Here is a 20,909-nt window from a genome sequence, read left to right on the forward strand (position 1 = left end):
GCTGCTGTAAATGAACACCATTCTAGTGTGTTATTTTACTGAACAGATTATTGTCTGCATTAACACTGGCACATCCTAACATTTTAAACCGAATATCCAAAAACACAAGTTCAAATCCCATCAGGCAATAGAACATAACTCAAGTAATTAAATGCAACTGAATGGGAAAAGGTAGAATCTCTTAAAGAAACTACAGAATTGTCAGAAAAGGCTCACCTATTCTTTAGTTTATTATTTATTTAGAGGTACAGCACAGAGTAAGCCTTTCCAGCCCTTTGGGCTATGCCACCCAGCAACCCCCAACAAGTCCAATCTAACCCTAATTTGAATTGACTTTATTTCTTACATCCTTCACACACGAGGAGTAACAATCTTTACGTTATGCCTCTGTGTAAATGTACAATTGTAGTAATTTATAATATATAGAACAGTCAATGTAATATAGCGTACACTCAAATCAGCGTGAGTTCATCAGTCTGTTGGCATGGTGGAAGCAGCTGTCCGGGAGCCTGTTGGCCCTGGCTTTTATGCTGTGGTACCACTTCCCGGATGGTAGCAGCTGGAATAGATTGTGGAACAGTTGGGGTGACTCGGGTCCCCAATGATCCTAAGGGCCCCTTTTACACACCTGTCTTTGTAAAGGTCCTGAATCATGGGAACCTAATCACAGGACAATTTATAATCACCAATTAACCTACCCAGTTCGTCTTTGAACCATAGGAGAAAATCGGAATACCCAGGGAAAACCCAAACATTCCATGGGGAGGCCGTACAGATGATGTTGGAATTGAACTCTGACAACCCAAGCTGTAAGTGTCGCATTAAATGCTCTCTATCATATTATCCATTAATATGTCACGGAAGCATATTCTACCTACAGTGCAATTCTAGACGATTAATAAGGCTATCTTTTAATTGCTTTCTGAAGTGGGAAGGCTAAACACTTCATTCAAAGGCCAATTTGGGATGAACAATTAATACTTCCTTTGCCAGTAACAGTGACCATCTTGTCAACAATTATTACTTTTCCTATCGCCTACAAAGAAGGCAAATTGAACGTGGGCCTCAATTGCTAGAGGGATTGAATTTAAGAGCTGGCAGTTTATGCTGCAACTGTGCAGAGAACTGGTAAGGCTGCACCTAGAGTACTGCAAACAGTTCTAAAGATTAGCTTTATTTGTCACATATATATCCAAACATACAATGAAATACATCGTTTGCGATAACCATAGTCTAAAGGCAGTCCACAGGCATCGGTATATTTCTGCCACCAATGTAGCATACACACAACTTACACATCTAACCCAGACATCTTTGGAACGTGGGAGGAAACCTGAGCAGCTGCAGAATACTCACGTAGAATACTCATGAGAAGAATGAGCAAGCTCCTTACAGGCACGTTGCTGGTGCTGTAATAGAGTTATCGTAACCACCACACTACTGTGTTCTCTGTCTGGACATTTAGGGAAAGGGGACCATACTTGCTAGAATTCAGGAAAACAAGAGGGGGGTCTTCTTGAAACATATAAAATTCAAGGGTCAGATGAGATACAGCAGTAAAGTTGTTTCTTAAACACAAGAGATTCTGAAATCCAGAGTAATACACAAAATGTGGGAGGAACTCAGCAGGGTCAGGCAGCATATATGAAGAGGAATATTTTGGGCTGGGACTCTTCATCAGCAAGATTGTTTCCACTGGACTATAACGAGGGGACAGAGCCTCAAGATTCAGGGGATTACATTTAGGAGATGAGGAAAATCTACTTTTCCCAGACAGTGGTGAATCTGTGGAATTCTCTGCCCAAGGACACAGTAGAGGCTACCTCATTAAGTATATTTAAGATGCAGTGAGATAGATTTTTTGCATAGCGGGTGGAATTGAGGGTTATGGGGAAAAGGCAGGTAGGCGGAGCTAAGTCCATGGCTAGATCAGCCAAGATCTTACTGAACGGTGCAGCAGGTTCAATAGGCCAAATGGCTGACTCTTGTTCATATTTCTTGTTATGTTCTGTTACGTTACGAACAGCAAAACAATGTACAAAGTATTCCTGATCTCTGCATTTCCACTGTTAGTTTACAGTATATCAGCCAAATTTAAGAGTTGGTGTATGAAATATTGCAAATAATGAACTAGTTATCAACAAGTTATAAGATATTCTGACAAGCAGAGGTCTTGATGGCAGGCAGTAAAACTCATCCAGACCAAATGTATATCAGTAACATACATCAGGTCAGATACAGAAACAATAATTAGTTCATTTTCAACTAGGAATTTTGCATGAACATAATCAGGAAGGAAACAATGTTTTGCAATATAATTTGTACGAATGGGCCCACAGCTTACCTAACCACCCACACATTTTTGTGAAATGACTGACAGAAAGCAAGCTCACCCACCTACACTGAGCAGAGCCTCAGAAAAACTCTGCGTCTCCACAGGAACAGGGAGCCGGAAGATATCGTACAACACCTCTAGCAGACCACGCTGTCAAAAGTGAAGGAGAGGGGAAAGATAACTTGTCAGTTTTTAAAAGGGTTGATTTCCCACAAAGCAGCTTATGGTATTATAGAACAATATCCAGATGAACAGTACAGTAGAAACATGTAAAATGAAACTATTTTTATGCAGGCTTCTCGTTATCCTCTGCTGCAAACCTCTTTTTTCCTACATCTGCTCTAAAGCAATTGTATCTTTGTGATAAGGTAGTATTGGTAACTTCACACCACCTTCCAGCTGTGGCCAAACCAATGTTCTATAAAGATTACTGTGACCTACCTGCTCTTATACTGCATGCCAAGCCCAAGGAAAGTGAGCATTCCTTATGCTCTGTCACCACTGCATCTACTTGTGTGGGCACCTTCAGGGATTTTGGGCTTGGTTCATCAAGGTTCCCTTACTCCTCAATATTCAATTGGGTCCTTCCATATACTGTATATTCCACCCTTAATAAACCTCACAAAATTCATCAACTCAGTATGAGCAAGATAAAATTCCATGTCTTTTCCCTCCTCAATATCCTTTTGTAGCCCAAAATTATTCACCAATTTTCACTTCAAATTTACTAATCTAACCCCCTACATTACACATCTTAGTCATTAATGTGCATACAAACAGCAAGGATGTTAGTACCAATCCTAGCAGCTTTTGTGACTAGAAGCTGATGAGCAATATTCACAAGCTTTAATCATAAAAAACAACCTTCCACTGTCACCCCCTGTCTCCTATTGCCAAGTCAATTTTGGATTCAATCAGCCAACTTTCCTTGGATTCCATGGGCTCTAAACTTCTGGACAAGCCATCCATGTGGGGTTGCGTCAAAGGCCTCACCAAATTCCATGTAAACCATATCAACTCATCAATATATTCAGATACGTCTTCAGAAACCTCAACTGACAGGATCTCCCAACATCAAATCCATGCTGACTCCCCTGATCAATTTCTGCCTTTCATGCAGATTTATACTGAAGCTTCAGAATTTTTTTTACATTAATTTGACTAATTAGCATATAACCAACTGCATTTTCCCCGTGGCCCTTTCTTGACTAAAGATACTACACTTGCTGTTTTCCTGTCAGCTGGCAGCTCAGCTGAGTATTTAAATATTTCAATCAGGCCCCAGCAATCTCAAAAAGGTTCAAAGGTTCGTTTTATTGTCAAAGTATGCATCTACAACACTGATATTCACCTTCTTCAGGTAACCATGAAATCCAAAAGAAACCATTGGTCTTGTTGAAAAGAAAAGCCATGACTCTCCCCAACATGAAAAAGAAAAAGAAAACAAAACTCACAAACACCAAATCCCCAGCCCCTCCCTTGCAGAAAAAAAACAGTGACAATTGCCTTGCCACCCTTGCCTCTCATAGAAGCCAATTTCTCAGGCATAGGGATGGTGTGGAGCTTCTTAGAACATAAAGCACAGTACAGATCCTTCAGCCCACAATATTGTGTTGGCCTTTTACACTACTCTAAGATCAATTTAACCTTTCACTCCTACATAGTCCACAATTTTTCTTTCATCCGTGTGTTATCCAAGAGTTTCTTAATGTCCCTAATGTATCTGCCTCGAACATCACCCCCGGCAGTTTCATGTACTCACCACACATTGTAAAACAACCTATTTCTGACGTCCCATATACTTTCCTTCAATCACCTTAAAATTATTCCACCTCGTATTAGCCATTTCTGATGATCCACTCAATCTATGCCTCTTATCTTGTACACCTCTATCAAGTCATTTCTCACCCTCCTCCTCTCCAAAGAGAAAAATCCGAGCTCAACCTATCCACATAGGACATGCTCTCCAATGGCAACATCATGGTAAATGACCTCTGCACCGTCTAAAACTTCCACATCCTTCCTAGCAGTGGTTAGGCAAGTAGAGAGCATTCTGTCACAATCTTGTCAAACCTAGCAGAGGGAGACGGAGTTCATTTTTGAAATTCTTTTTTTTAAAACAATGGTACAGTACAGAAACAATTGTCTCAACTCCAGGATCATGACTACTTGCCTTCCCAGACATGTCATGATTACAAAGCAGAGTACTACAAAAATAACAGTTCATAGAAGTCATATGGAACAGGACATCTCAAAATGTCTCAGACAGTGAAGCACATTTAATGCTCACCACTCATGTTAAACATTTTTCACTGTCTGAGACACTTCAATTCATAGAACTGTACTTCAAATATCACAGAACTACGAGTATAATAGGAAAAGACTCACATTACCCTTGTAGATCCTCATGGTCAATCTAGATGAGGATGTTAAAGATTAACTGAGAGGTTAAAAATTAACTTTATGTCACATGTACATTAAAGCATACAGTGAAATGACCAACAGTCCAAGGGTGTTCTGGGGGGCATCCCACAAGTGTTGCCATGCTTCCAGTGCCAACATAGCATGCCCACAACCTACCAACTCTAACTCGTATGTCTGGAGCACCTGAAGTAAACCCATGTGCTCATGGCGAGAACATACAAACTCCTTACAGATAGCGGTGGGAATTGAACCCCAGTTCCATCACTGGCACTGTAAAGCAATATGCAAACCTCTACACTACCGTGGCACCCTCACTCACAGCTCCTTGAATACAAGGCTGCTAACATTTAGTGAAGATCTGGCCATCTGTCATTGTTTTAATGACATCATAAGACCATAAGATCAAAAGATATAGGAGCAGATGTAGGTCATTCAGCCCATTGAGTATGTTCCACCATTCAATCATGGCTCTTCTAATTCTTCCAGTCATCCCAACTCCCCTGCCTTCTCCCCATATCCTTTGATACCCTGGCCAATCAAGAACCTAACCATCTCTGCCTTAAATGCACCCAATGACTTGGCCTCCACAGCCGCTTGTGACAACAAATTCCACAGATTTACCACCCTCTAACTAAAGTAATTTCTCCGCATCTCTGTTCTAAATGGACGTCCTTCAATTCTGAAGTCGTGCCCTCTTGTCCTAGACTCCCCTGGGAAATAACTTTGCCATATCTAATCTGTTCAGGTCTTTTAACATTCGGAATGTTCCTATGAAATCCCCTCTCATTCTCCTGAATTCCAGGGAATACAGCCCAAGGGCTGCCAGACGTTTCTCATGTGGTAATCCTTTCATTCCTGGAATCATCTCTCAACCCTCTCCAATATCAGTATATCCTTTCTAAAATAAGGAGCCCAAAACTGCACACAACACTGCAAGTGTGGTCTCACGAGTGCCTCATAGGATCTCAACATCACATCCCTATTCTTATATTCTGTACCTCTAGAAATGAATGCCAACATTGCATTCACCTTCTTCACCACTGACTCAGCCTGGAGGTTAACCTTTAGGGTATCCTGCACATAGACTCCCAAGTCCCTTTGCATCTCTGCATTTTGACTTCTCTCTCCTAAATAATAGTCTTCCTATTTATTTCTTCCACCAAAGTGCATGATCATATCTAGAAGACTATAAGGCTAGCAGGAAGGAGCTTAAGAATGAAATTAGGAGAGCCAGAAGGGACAATGAGAAGGCCTTGGTGGACAGGATTAAGGAAAAACCCAAGCCTTCTACAAGTATGTAACGAGCAAGAGGAGAAGATGTGAGAGAATAGGACGAATCAAGTGTGTCAGTGGAAAAGTGTGTATGGAATCGGAGGAGATAGCAGAGGTACTTAATGAATACTTTGCTTCAGTATTCACTACAGAAAAGGATCTTGGCGATTGTAGGGGTAACTTGCAGCGAACTGAAAAGCTTCAGCATGTAGGTATTAAGGAAGAGGATGTGCTGGAGCTTTTGGAAAGCATCAAGTTGGATAAGTCACCGGGACTGGATGAGATGCACCCCAGGCTACTGTGGGAAGCGAAGGAAGAGATTGCTGAGCCTCTGGCGATGATCATTGCATCATCAATGGGGACAGGAGAGGTTCCAGAGGATTGAAGGGTTGTGGATCTTGATCTGTTATTCAAGAAGGGGGGTAGAGATAGCCCAGGAAATTATAGACCAGTGAGTGGTTGGTAAGTTGATGGAGAAGATCCTGAGAGGCAGGATTTATGAACATTTGGAGAGGTATAATATGATTAAGAATAGTCAGCATGGCTTTGTCAAAGGCAGGTTGTACCTTATGAGCCTGATTGAATTTCTTGAGGATGTGACTAAACACGTTGATGAAAGTAGAGCAGTAGATGTAGTGTATATGGATTTCAGCAAGGCATTTGATAAGGTACCCCATGAAAGGCTTATTGAGAAAGTAAGGAGGCATGGGATCCAAGGGGACATTGCTTTGTGGATCCAGAACTAGCTTGCCCACAGAAGGCAAAGAGTGATTGTAGACAGGTCATATTCTGCATGGAGGTCAGTAACCAGTGGTGTGCCTCAGGGATCTGTACTGGGACCCCTACGCTTTGTAATTTTTATAAATGACCTGGATTAGGAAGTGGAGGGACGGGTGAGTAAATTTGCTAAAGACACAAAGGTTGGAGGTGTTGTGGATAGTGTGGAGGGCTGTCAGAGGTTACAGCAGGGCACTGACAGGATGCAAAACTGGGCTGAGAAGTGGCAGATGGAGTTCAACCCAGATAAGTGTGAGGTGGTTCATTTTGGTAAGTCAAATATGATGGCAGAATATAGTGTTAATGGTAAGACTCTTGGCAGTGTAGAGGATCAGAGAGATCTTGGGGTCTGAGTCCAGAGGACACCCAAACCTGCTGTGCAAGTTGACTCTGTGGTTAAGAAAGCATACAGTGCATTGGCCTTCATCAACCGTGGGATTGAGTTTAGGAGCTGAGAGGTAATGTTGCAGCTACACAGGACCCTGGTCAGACCCCACTTGGAGTACTGTGCTCAGTTCTGATCACCTCACTACAGGAAGGACGTGGAGACCATAGAAAGGGTGCACAGATTTACAAGGATGTTGCCTGGATTGGGGAGCATGCCTTATGAGAATAGGTTGAGTGAACTTGGCCTTTTCTCCTTGGAGCAATGAAGGATGAGAGGTAACCTGACAGAGGTATACAAAATGATGAGAGGCATTGATCGTGTGGATAGTCAGAGGCTTTTTCCCAGGGCTGAAATGGCTAGCACAAGAGGGCATAGTTTTTCAGATGTTTGGAAATGGGTACAGAGGAGATGTCAGGAGTAAGTTTTTTTTATGTTACACAGATTGTGGTGAGTGCATGGAATGGGCTGCTAGTGACGGTGGTGGAGGCGGAAACGATAGGGTCTTTTAAGAGACTCCCAGGTAGGTACATGGAGCTTAGAAAAATAGAGGGCTATGAGTAAGCCTGGATAGTTTAAGGTAAGGACATGTTTGGCACAGCTTTGTGGGCAGAAGGGTCTGTATTGTGCAAGGTTTTCTACGTTTCTATACACTTTCCAACATGTATTTCATTTGCGACTTCTTTGCTCATTCCCTAAACTATCTAAGTCTCTCTGCAGGATCTCTGTTTCCTCAACACTACCTGCTCCTCCACCCATCTTTGTATCACTGGGAAATTTTGCCTCAAATCCATTAATCCCATAAAACAAATCATTGACATATATAGTAAAAAGCAGCAGTCTCAACACCGACTCCTGTGGAACTCCACTGGTAACCAGCAGCCAGCCAGAATAGGACCCCTTTGTTCCCACTCTCTGCTTTCTGCCGATCAACCAATACTCCATCCATGCTAGTAACTTCCCTGTAATTCCATGGGCTCTTATTGTGCTAAGCAGCCTCCTGTGCAGCACCTTGTCAAAGGTCTTCTGAAAATCCAAATTCACCACATCCACTGTATCTCCTTTGTCTACCCTGCTTGTAATTTCCTCAAAAAATTGCAGTAGGTTTGTCAGGCAGGATGTTCCTTTCAGGAAACCATGCTGGCTTTGGCCTATCTTGTCATGTGCCTCCAAGTACACAGTAATCTCGTCCCTAACAATCGATTCCACCAACTTCCCAACCACTGATGTCAGGCTAACAAGGTCTATAGTTTCCTTTCTGTTGCATCCCACCCTTCTTAAATAGCGGAGTAACATTTGCAATTTTACAGTCAACCGGTACAATGCCAGAATCTATCGATTCTTGAAAGTTCATTGTTAATGCCTCTGCAATCTCTCCAGCTACTTCCTTCAGAATCCGAGGGTGTATTCCATCAGGTCCAAGAGATTTAACCACCCTCAGACCACTAAGCTTCCTGAGCACCTTCTCAGTCGTAATTTTCACTGCACATACTTCACTTCCCTGACACTCTTGAATTATTATGGGTGTAGATAGAGTGAATGCAAGCAAGCTTTTTCCACTGAGGCTAGGGGAGAAAAAAACCAGAGGACATGGGTTAAGGGTGAAGGGGGAAAAGTTTAAAGGGAACCTTAGGGGGGGCTTCTTCACATAGAGAGTGGTGGGAGTGTGGAATGAGCTGCCAGATGAAGTGGTAAATGCGGGCTCACTTTTATCATTTAAGAAAAACTTGGACAGGTACATGGATGAGAGGTGTATGGAGGGATATGGTCCAGGTGCAGGTCAGTGGGACTAGGCAGAAAAATGGTTTGGCACAGCCAAGAAGGGCCAAAAGGCCTGTTTCTGTGCTGTAATGTTCTATGGTTCTATACTGCAGATGTCTCCACTGTGAAGACTGATGCAAAACACACATTCAGTTCCTCTGCCATCTCTGTGTCTCTCCTTACAATATCTCCAGCTTCATTTTCTATTGGTCCTATATCTACCCTCGACTCTCTTTTACCCTTTATATACTTAAAAAAGCTTTTACTATCTTCTTTGTTATTAGTCGCCAGCTTCCTTTCATTATCCATCTTTTCTTTCCTAATTTCCTAAGTTTTTAAAAAGCTTCCTAATCCTCCACCTTCCCGCTAGCTTTGGCATAATCGTATGCCCTCTCTTTTGCTATTACTTTGGCTCTGACTTCACTTGTCAGCCATGGTGGTGTCCATCCTTCATTCGAAAATTTCTTATTTGGAATCTATCTGTCTTGCACTTCCCTCATTTTTTGCAGAAACTTCAGCCATTGCTGCTCCGCTGTCCTTCCTGCAAGAGTCTCTTTCCAGTCAACCTTGGCCAGTTCCCCTCTCATGCCATTGTAATTTCCTTTATTTCAATGAAATACTGACACATTGGAATTTAGTTTCTCCTTCTCAAATTTCAATGTGAACCCGATCATAAAGTGATCACTGTTCCCTGAGGGTTCCTTAATCTTCAACTCTTATCACCTTCGGATCATTGTACAACACCCAATCCAGCACAGCCAATCCCCTAGTGGGCTCAACAACAAGCTGTTCTAAAAAGCCATCCCTTAGACATTCTACAAATTCTCTCTCTTGAAGTCCAGTACTGACCTGGTTTTCCCAATCCACTTTCATGTTAAAATCCCCAACAATTATTATGACATTGCCCTTCTGACACACATTTTATCTCATGCTGTAATTTGCAATCCACATCCCAGATGCTGTTTGGAGGCGTGTATACAACTGCCATTGAGATCCTTTTAGCCTTGCCATTTCTTAACTCAACCCATAGAGACTCTACACCTTCCAATCCTATGTCATCCCCTTCTAACAATTTAATATTATTTCTTATACACAGGGCCACACCACCCCCTCTGCCTACTAACCTATTTTCCGATATACTGTATATCCTTGGACGTTCAGCTCTCATTGGCAGCCATCCTTTAGCCAAGTTTCAGAGATGGCCACAACGTCATACTTGCCAATCTGTAGCTGAATTTCAAGATTGTCTGTTTATTTCTTTTGCTGCATGCATTCAAATATAACACTTTCAGTCCAGCATTTGTTGCTTTCTGTTTTATCTGCACCACGCCTCTATTGCCCAGTAACTCATGCCACTGGCTGTGATTATGCCTCATCTCCTGCCTGTCCTTTCTATCGTCTCTGTGCATGCTATCTTTGATTTATTTCTGTTTTCCCTTTCCTCAGTCCTATCACTCTGGTTCCCATCCCCCTGCTAGATTAATTTCCATAATAGTGGTGGCCTGAGCTAAAAATGTCACCAGCTGACAACAAAGGGATCAAACAACCCAAAATGTTTTGCAAAGACAACTTAATCTTGTTTCCATCAAAAAGAGTATCTCATCTTAGAATCACAGAATACTGCAGTATAAGGAAGGCAGTTATCTAATTGCCTCCCTACCCTGCTCTTCTCAAATATAAACTGGAATCTAGTTTCTAAACAAATGTATAAAATACATTCAATGGTTATAGTGTTAGCAGGTCCACATTATAGCAGTGACTTGGAATTATTTTCGTAGTGAGCTACTGAACCAACGGGGAAGGAAATAGATCTATTCCGTAGAATCGTTTTTCTTAAAATACAGATATAAATAGAAAAAACATAGAAAACCTACAGCACAATACAGGCCCTTTGGCCCACAAAGTTGTGCCAAACATGTCCCTACTTTAGAAATTACTAGGTTTACCTATAGCCCTCTATTTTACTAAGCTCCTTGTCTTAGAAAAGTCTGATCCAAAAGTCTCTTAAAAGACTGTATCGTATCCGCCTCCACCACTGTTGCCAGCAGCCCATTCCACACAGTCACCACTCTCTGTATATAAAAAAATACCCCTGACATCTCCTCTGTACCCATTTCCAAGCATCTTAAAACTATGTCCTGTCGTGCCAGCCATTTCAGCCTTGGGGAAAAGCCTCTGACTATCCACACGATCAATGCCTCTCATCATCTTATACACCTCTATCAGGTCATCTCTCATCCTCCGTCGCTCCAAGGAGAAAAGGCCGAGTTCACCCAACCTATTCTCATAAGGCATGCTCCCCAATCTAGACAACGTCCTTGTAAATCTCCTCTGCAGCCTTTCTATGGCTTCCGCGACCAGAACTGAGCATAGTACTCCAAGTGGGGTCTGACCAGGGTCCTATATAGCTGCAACATTACCTCTCGGCTCCTAAATTCAATTCCACGATTGCTGAAGGCCAATGCACAGTCTTCAACCACAGAGTCAACCTGCACAGCTGCTTTGAGCGTCCCATGGACTAGGATCCCAAGATTCCTCTGATCCTCCACACTGCCATTAATACTATATTCTGCCATCATATTTGACCTACCAAAATGAACCACCTCACACTTATCTGGGTTGAACTCCATCTGCCACTTCTCAGCCCAGTATTGCATCCTATCAATGTCCTGCTGTAACGTCTGACAGCCCTCCACACTATCCACAACACTCCCAACCTTTGTGTCATCAACTAACTTACTAACTCATCCCTCCACTTCCTCGTCCAGGTCATTTATAAAAATCACAAAGAGTAAGGGTCCCAGAAAAGATCCCTGGTGACCGACCTCCATGCAGAATATGACCCGTCTACAATCACTCTGTGCTTTCTGTGGGCAAGCCAGTTCTAGATCCACAATGCAATGTCCCCTTGGATCCCATGCCTCCTTATTTTCTCAATAAGCCTTGCATGGAGTACCTTATCAAATGCCTTGATGAAATCCATATACACTACATCTACTGCTCTTCCTTCATCAATGTGTTTAGTCACATCCTCAAAAAATTCAATCAGGCTTGTAAGGCACGACCTTCCTTTGACAAAGCCATGCTGACTATTCCTAATCATATTATACCTCTCTAAATGTTCATAAATCCTGCCTCTCAGGATCTTCTCCATCAACTTACCAATCACTGAGGCAAGACTCACTGGTCTATAATTTCCTGGGCTATCTCTACTCCCTTTCTTGAATAAGGGAACAACATCCACAACCCTCCAATCCTCCGGAACCTCTCCAGTCCCCATTGATGATGCAAAGATCATTGCCAGAGGCTCAGCAATCTCCTCCCTCGCCTCCCACAGTAGCCTGGGGTACATCTCATCCAGTCCCAACGACTTATCCAACTTGATGCTTTCCAAAAGCTCCAGCACATCCTCTTTCTTAATTAATTACATGCTCAAGCTTTTCAGTCTGCTGCAAGTCATCACTACAATCACCAAAATCCTTTTCCATAGTGAATACCGAAGTAAAGTATTTATTAAGTACCTCTGCTATTTCCTCCGGTTCCATACATACTTCCCCACTGTCACACTTGACAGGTCCTATTCTTTCACGTCTTATCCTCTTAAAAAGTGTTAAAAATTACTGATAATTGTTAAGCAGAACATGAATTTTGGGTAAACACCTGTCGTCATCAATAGCTTGCTCATGCTAGCAAGTTCACCTCTGCACATTATACTCACATCATGCTACAGATGTGCAATAGAGAGCACCCCAACAAGCTGCATCACTGCTTAATACGGAAACTGCACTACAGCAGTAAGGCAGGCTCTGCAATGGCTAGTCACAACTGCCCAATGCATCACCGACAGCAGTCTATCAGCCAACAAGGACAAATATTCAGAAAGGTGTCAGACTAAGGCCAGTAACATCACAAAGGATCCGACCCACTCTCCTTATGGACTGTTTGTCCCACTCCCATCAGGGACAAGGCTATTCAGCATCCGTGTCAAGTGTCAAGATCACCAGACTCGAAAACAGTTACTTTCCCCAAGCAGCAAGCCTGATTAACACCTCCACCCACTAATCCACCCCTCCACACACCCAATCACCACTACTTCAACATTTCCGATCAGTCACCTCGTGTGCAGACACTCCTGTGTCTACAGACAGTTTATGGACATACAATTAATCCACTGTAAGTATACCAGCTATCTTATATACAGTGGCATGCAAATGTTTGGGCATTCCTCATCAAAACTTCTGCTACTGTGAATAGTTAAGTGAGTAGAAGATGAACTGATCTCCAAACTCATAAAGTTAAAGATGAAACATCCTTTTCAACATTTTAAGCAAGATTAGCGTATTATGTTTGTCTTGTACAATTTTAGAGTGGAAAAAAAGGAAAGGAGCACCATGCAAGAGATTTGAGCTCTCAGATAACTTTTACCAAGGTCTCTGACCTTAATTAGCTTGTTAGGGCTATGGCTTGTTCACAGTCATCATTAGGAAAGGCCAGGTTATGCAAATTGCAAAGCTTTATAAATACCCTGACTCCTCAAACCTTGTTCTAACAATCAGTAGCCACGGGCTCCTCTAAGCAGCTGCCTAGCACTCTGAAAATTAAAATAAATGATGCCCACAAAACAGGAGAAGGCTATAAGAAGCTAGCAAAGCGTTTTCAGGTAGCCGTTTCCTCAGTTCGTAATGTAATTAAGAAATGGCAGTTAACAGGAATGGTGGAGGTCAAGTTGAGGTCTGGAAGACTAAGAAAACTTTCCAAGAGAGCTGCTCATAGGATTGCTAGAAAGGCAATCGAAAACTCCTGTTTGACTGCAAAACACCTTCAGGAAGCTTTATCAGACTCTGGAGTGGTGGTGCACTGTTCCACTGTGCAGTGACGCCTGCACAAATATGACCTTCATGAAAGGGTCATCAGAAGAAAACCTTTCCTGTGCCCTCACCATAAAATTCAGTGTCAGAAGTTTGCAAAGGAACATCTAAACAAGCCTGATGCATTTTGGAAACAAGTCCTGTGGACTGTTGAAGTTAAAATAGAACTTTTTGGCTGCAATGAGCAAAGGTATGTTTGGAGAAAAAAAAGAGTGCAGAATTTCATGAAAAGAACACCTCTCCAACTGTTAAGCACGGGGGTGGATCGATCGTGCTTTGAGCTTGTGTTGTAGCCAGTAGCATGGGGAACATTTCACTGGTAGAGGGAAGTATGAATTCAATTAAATACCAGCAAATTCTGGAAGCAAACATCACACTCTCTGTACAAAAGCTGAAGATGAAAAGAGGATAGCTTCTACAACAGGATAATGATCCTAAACACACCTCAAAATCCACAATGGACTACCTCAAGAGGCGCAAGCTGAAGGTTTTGCCATGGCCCTCACAGTCCCCCAACCTAAACATCATCGAGAATCTGTGGATAGACCTCAAAAGAGCAGTGCATGCAAGACAGCCCAAAAACCTCACAGAACTAGAAGCCTTTTGCAAGGAAGAATGGGCAAAAATCCCCCAAACAAGAATTGAAAGACTCTTAGCTGGCTACAGAAAGCGTTTACAAGCTGTGATACCTGCCAAAGGGGGTGTTACTAAGTATTGACCATGCAGGGTGCCCAAACTTTTGCTTTGGGCCTTTTTCCTTTTTTATTTTGAAAATGTAAAAGATGGAAATAAGTAATCTTGCTTAAAATATTAAAGAAATATGTCATCTTTAAACTTTATGCCTTTTGGAAATCAGGTCACCTTTTACTCGCTTAGCTATTCACAGTAACAGAAATTTGGACCGGGGTGCCCAAACTTTTGCATGCCACTGTATTGATAGTTATTGTGCTTTTTAATTATTATGTTCTTTATTTTGTTTTTTGTGCTACATTGCAGGCAAAGTAACAATGATTACATTTTCCTTTACACTTGTGTATTGGAAATGACATTCTCTTCTTCTTTATCGTGTCCACGGACAGTCTATACATGGCCCAGCCAGAACTGGATACATTTTGTGCGCTGCTGAATTCGGCAAGATCTGCAACAGCACAGGGTTTCTCTAGCGATGGGCATTGCAGGAGATGTTGCATAGTTTGTGGCTTAGTTCCACATTCACAAGTTGTTGGGCTGGTTGTATATTCCCATTTGCTTAGTGACACCTTAATGACATTAAACCATCTTGAATCTTAAACCAGGTAGATATGAGAAGTAAATCCCAGCAATGTTTTTCTCTCCTTAGTGTCAGATATTAGGTCAATTACATGTGAATCCTGTCCTCAACTATGCCACCTAAACTAAGATCACCTTGCCAGATGTGCCCCAAGGCAGCAGAGCTCAGGACCACACCAAAGCATTAAGACAATGAACTCAAGTCCACTGTCACGTAGCAACTCAGTGAAAATCAGTTTGAGTCGTTCATAAAACCACCTCAATAACTTAACCTACATCTAAAGATTCACTCTCATATTTTTGCACAAATTCCTCTCAGGCATAAGTGGAGAAAACAATGATAAATAATATGTGCATAAAGAGGGAAAATGTCAATATTCAGAGACTACAGCATATACAAATATCATTTGTAATAACCTGGAAAATGTGACAAGGTGCACTTACAACGAACAATTCAGCAAACAATTAACTGTCAGCACTTGAGTATAAACAGCAACCTACCCGTACTTCCATATTTGGTATACAAAGTATTCCTATCAAAGAATGGATGCCTGAGTTTCCTGGCCGGCATAAATTTATAATCCCTATAAAACAAATAGAACATAGGCACACAGTGTGAACAATGCAAGATTAGAAGATTTAAAGATTAGCTTTGTCATAACACTGTACATCAAAACATACAGTGAAATGCATTGTGCCATTAATCCACTCCTCCACCCCTCCAACGACCACCACTTTATCATTTCCTCACAAGCTATCTAATGTATTTATATTTATTGCATTTTATTATTAGTGTTCTTTATCTTCTTGTGCGTTTTTTCATGCTACATCGGAACCAGAGGAGCAATTATTTCATTCTCCTTTATACTTTGTACTGGAAATGATATTAAACAAGCTTGAAACTTGAACAGCCAATACAGAACAAGGATTAGCTGAGGCAGCCTGCAAGTGTTGCTGTGCTTCAGGCGCCAACATAGCACGCCCACAACGCACTAACCCGTATGCCTTTGGAATGTGAGAGGAAACCAGCACAGTAGCTCTGGACTCTTAGGCAAAAATCTTCCTCCACTATACATTCAAAATCAAATTACAGGGATTAACAATTGTTCACCTCTGCTTCCAATATTCTGCCATTTACTCCATGTTGAAACAACAGGCCAATACTGAATAGCCAGGGTGAGGAAAAACCTATCTGGCACACATTGATACAGAAGGGTTAATCTTAATACTCTGAAATGGGAGGGTAGCTGTAAGTCAGTAGGACTAGACCAAAACCATCTTCAGTATGGTTTCAGTATGCAGGTGGCTTCAAAATGACTTAAGTACTTTTTTAAAAAAAAGACTCAAAGGATGCAGACATCATGGCAATGCCTGCAATTTATTAAGAAACGACCTTTGTATATGAGGAAATAATTAAGTGCGTCTGGAATCTTCTTTAGGATACAGAGTAAAAATGGCATTTTCCTTTGGTGGACCAGACAGATTTCTATTATGGCTTGGATGCGTTAAAGCTCTTATTACTAAGGCATGTATTAAGTAACATGTACAAAATGCTGGAGGAACTCAACAGGTCAGGCAGGGGAATAAGCCATCATTTTAAACCAAGAGCCTCATCAGGGCCAGAAAGGAAGAGGGCAAAAGTCAGAATAAGGAGGGGAGGGAGAACAAGCTGGCAAATGACTGCTGAAATGGCGGGAGGAGAAGATGGCAGTGCGCCACGCGTGTGCAGCTCTCCGGTGAAAAATGATATCGTATCTGTTAAATAGGGGCCGTGGACAATTCTGATTTGATGGAGAATGGACGTGAAAGCACAGATGAACATCTGGAGAAATTTCTGAAACGCCCGTCCGCTGCTGTCATTACTGTGTGGTCGGGAATCTTTCGGAGGGTAGGCCTTAAAATCCCCGGCCTTGCCTGCTTTTGGTGACCAAGAAGGAGGTTGAATCGTTCGGACAGAGATAGCGCTCAGTACTCAGTGTCGGAGAGCTGATCAGAGCTCGAAGTTTTCGGATGACTCAGAGTCGGATTGTGGTCGGCATTGCAGGGAGAGTTTTTCTTCCTTCTCCCGTCTGCGTGAGATGTGGGACATTTGAGAAACTTTGAACTTTACTGTGCTCATGGACTGCTTCATCAAGTTATGGTATTGTTACACTGTTTGTAACTATATGTTATAAGTATGTGGTTTTGTCAGTTTTTTCAGTCTTGGTCTGTCCTGTGTTTTGTGATATCACACCGAAGGAAATAATGTATCATTTCTTAATGCATGCATTACTAAATGACAATAAAAGGGGACTACGTGTCTTCACAATCTAAAACCCAGGCGAATGGCAAGGTGGGTGGGTGGGGAAGGGGGATGAATTAAGAAGCTGGGAAGTGATGGAGCAGTTGATACTGACACTCATTCTATTTTTCTCATCTACCCAATGAATAGATGAGATCAGATGTGAATAAATGAAGTCACTGGCAGGGCAATGATCAAATTACTGATTTTGTTAATACTTAATTTACTTAAAATACTTAATACTTTATTCATTCACATGAAAGAATTTCACAAAATGGTCTATCTGCTACATTAGGGGAATATCATAAGACCATAAGACAGAGGAGTAAAATTAGGCCAATCAGCCCATCAAGTCTACTCCACCATTCCATCAAGGCTGATAAATCATCCCTCTCAGCCTCATTCTCCTGACTTCTCCCCATAACCTTTCACACCCTAATCAGGAACCTATCAATCTCCGGTTTAAACACACCCAATGACTTGGTCTCCACAGCTGCCCGTGGCAACGAATTCCACAGATTCACCACACTCTGGCTAAAGAAAGTTCTTCTCATCTCTGTTCTAAATGGATGTCCCTGTAGTCTGAGGCTGTGACTTCTGGTCCTAGACTCTCCCACTAGAGGAAACATCCTCTCTATGTCCACTCCATCTAGGGTTTACAAAAGAATCACCTGGGTATCAAAGTAATACCTCAAACTGTCATGCTGACTACAGACTATATTACTGTTATCCTCCTAATAAGATTGCTGCAAGTTATGCCACAACAATAATAATAAGCGCTAATATAGCACTGACATGGATATAGGGTTTGGAGCATTGAGTGGTCACTTGAATGCTGCACCAATCCCAGTACAGGCACTGTTAATCGAAGTAGTAAGACTTAACCTTCGATTGTACTCAAAATGGTATAGATTTTATATTATATTTCAATATTGCATAGGAAGCAGCCATTCAGCCCATCTAAGACAGTTCATTTGATGGCTCTCTGGGCCTGTTATCACTGCAGTTCAGAAAAATGATTTGGCGGGGCGGGGGGTAATCTCACTGAGACCTGAAGAACGTTGAAAGACCTAGATAGAATGGACATGGAGAAGAGTGGGGGGAGTTTAGGACCAGATGGCACAGCCTCAGAATAGAAGGATGTTTGTTTAGAACGGAGATTAGGAAGAATTTCTTTTGGCAAGAGGATGGTGAATCTGCGTTCATTGCCACAAGTGGCTGTGGAGACCAGATTGTTGGATATACCTAAAGCAGAGGTTGATGGGTTCTTGATTAGTCAGGGCACCAAAGATAACAGGGAGAAGGCAGGAAAATGGGTTTGAGAGGAATAATAGATCAGCCATGATGGAATGGTGCAGCAGACTTGATGGGCCAAATGGCCTAATTCTGCTCCCACGAGGAATTCTAGCTCTTACTAGCTCTTCCTTCAGTTAGTCCTGACGTAGGGTCTCGGCCCGAAATGTCGACTGTACCTCTTCCTAGAGATGCTGCCTGGCCTGCTGCGTTCACCAGCAACTTTTAGTGTGTTGCTTTAATTCTGCTCCCATGTCTTATTGTCTTCTCAGAGCATTTCCATCTCATTAACACCCGCTACGTCTAATTTTACCATCAGCCACCTACACAAAGGGTAAGTTACCTCAGCTAATTAACTTACAAATCAGCTTGTCTTTGAATGGGAGAGGAAGCTGAAGTACTCATGACACCTCTTCAGCCACAGTGAGAATAGGCAAATTCCAGACAGCATAGGAGGTGTCAGACAGCTGCACTACCTGCTGCCCTCATGGTCTTCATATGAAGACAATACAGTGGGCTAGAAAGTTTGTGAACCCCGTCGAATAGTCGCTATTCCTGCATAAGTATGACCTAAAATTTTCTCAAATCTTCACACAAGTCCTGAAACTAGATAAGGAGAAACCCAATTAAATAAATAACACTAAAACATTACACTTGTTCATTTATTTATTGAGAAACATGATCAATATTACATGTATTTGTTGGAAAAAGTATGTGAACCTTTGGTTGAAGTTATTGTGATACGGGGGGGGGGGGGTCACACTAGTTACTGAAAGCAAACATTTCCAGTAACTGTTGATCAGTCCTGCACATTGGCTTGGAGGAATTTTACGCCATTTCTCCTTACAAAATAGCTTCAACTCTGGGATGTTGATGGGCTTCCTTGCATGAACTGTTCTCTTTAGGTCCTTTCACAACATTTCTATAGGACTACGGTCAGGATTTTGACTCGGCCATTCCAAAACACGGATTTTCTTCTTTTTAAACCATTCTGTTGTTGATTTACTTTTGTCTTTCAGATCATTGTCTTGTTGTATTATCCATTTTCTATTAAGCTTCAGTTAAAGGACCCTGACATTCTCCTATAAAACGTCTTGATACAATTTTGAATTCATTGTTCCCTCAACGATTGCAAGTTGTCCAGGCCCTGAGGCAGCAAAGTAGCCCCAAACCATGATGTTCCTTCCACCGTGCTTCACAGTTGGGATGAGGTTTTTTGTGTTGGTTTCCTCCAAAACATAACAATGTGCATTTCTGCCATAAAGTTCAACTTTTGTCTCATCTGTCCACAGAACATTGTTCCAGAAGTGTTGTAAAATATCCAGTTGGTCTTTGGCAACTTAAAACGTGCAGCAATGCTTTTTTGAAGAGCAGTGGTTTCATCTGTGGTGTCCTTCCATGAACACCATTCTTGTTCAGTTTTTCTTGTGGTGGACACATGAACAGAGACTTTGGCAAGTTCTAGAGATTTCTGCAGGCCTTTTGCTGTTACCCTTGGGTTCCTTCTCACCTCCTTCAGCACTGCACGTTGATGCTCTTGGTGTGATCTTTGCAGGATGCCCACTCCTAGGGAGGGTAGCAACAGTACTGAGTTTCCTCCACTTGTAGACAACTTCTCTTACTGTGGACTGATGAACACTCGAGCTCTGTCAGTAACCTGACTTTGTGTGTCTTCTTAGAGGACAGGACACCTCAATGACTCACACCCCCAATTTCATCTCATTGACTGGAACACCTAACTCCAAATAGGTTTCGTAGAATGCATTACCCCAGAGGTTCGCATACTTTTCTGAATCAATACGTGTAACATTGGATCATCTTTCTCAATAAATAAATGAACAAGTATAACTGTTATTTATTTAATTGGGTTCTCTACCTAGTTTTAGGACTTACGAAAAGGCCTGATCACATTTTAGATCATACTTATGCAGAAACAGAGAAAATTCTAGGGTTCACGAACTTTCTAGCATCACTGTATATAGTCATTCCTCTCAGGATAATTGGGAACAAACAATAAATCCTTACCATACCAGTGTCTTTTCATGTGTCAAAAATCAAACAGAATGAAGCAATTGTATACTGAATCTTACCTGCCCAGGATCGAAAGGCTGCTACTATTGCCATTTTGCTGGCTAATAACCGTGCTTCTCTGTCCTCTCTGCATGAAAATTAAGAAAAATACTTATTACACCTTAAATGTAACTGAATCCAGTTTATTCCCTGCATACGTACAGTATATCATTG

The 20,909-nt window shown here is 41.9% G+C and overlaps 1 protein-coding gene across 2 annotated transcripts in view; it reads right to left on the reverse strand.

The window, feature by feature from the left end:
• rictora (RPTOR independent companion of MTOR, complex 2 a) overlaps positions 1-20,909 on the reverse strand; it is a 215,735-nt gene that overhangs the window by 96,050 nt on the left and 98,776 nt on the right. For both annotated transcript variants that reach the window (XM_063049615.1, XM_063049614.1), the window contains exons 10-12: positions 20,756-20,823; positions 15,593-15,675; positions 2,398-2,485 (exon numbers count right to left, since the gene is read on the reverse strand). In XM_063049615.1, coding sequence (XP_062905685.1) covers positions 2,398-2,485; positions 15,593-15,675; positions 20,756-20,823 — 239 coding nt within the window. The remainder of the gene's footprint in view (positions 1-2,397; positions 2,486-15,592; positions 15,676-20,755; positions 20,824-20,909) is intronic.

Source organism: Mobula hypostoma, chromosome 5 (genome assembly GCF_963921235.1).
Source record: "Mobula hypostoma chromosome 5, sMobHyp1.1, whole genome shotgun sequence".
Classification (NCBI taxonomy): Eukaryota; Metazoa; Chordata; class Chondrichthyes; order Myliobatiformes; family Myliobatidae; genus Mobula; species Mobula hypostoma.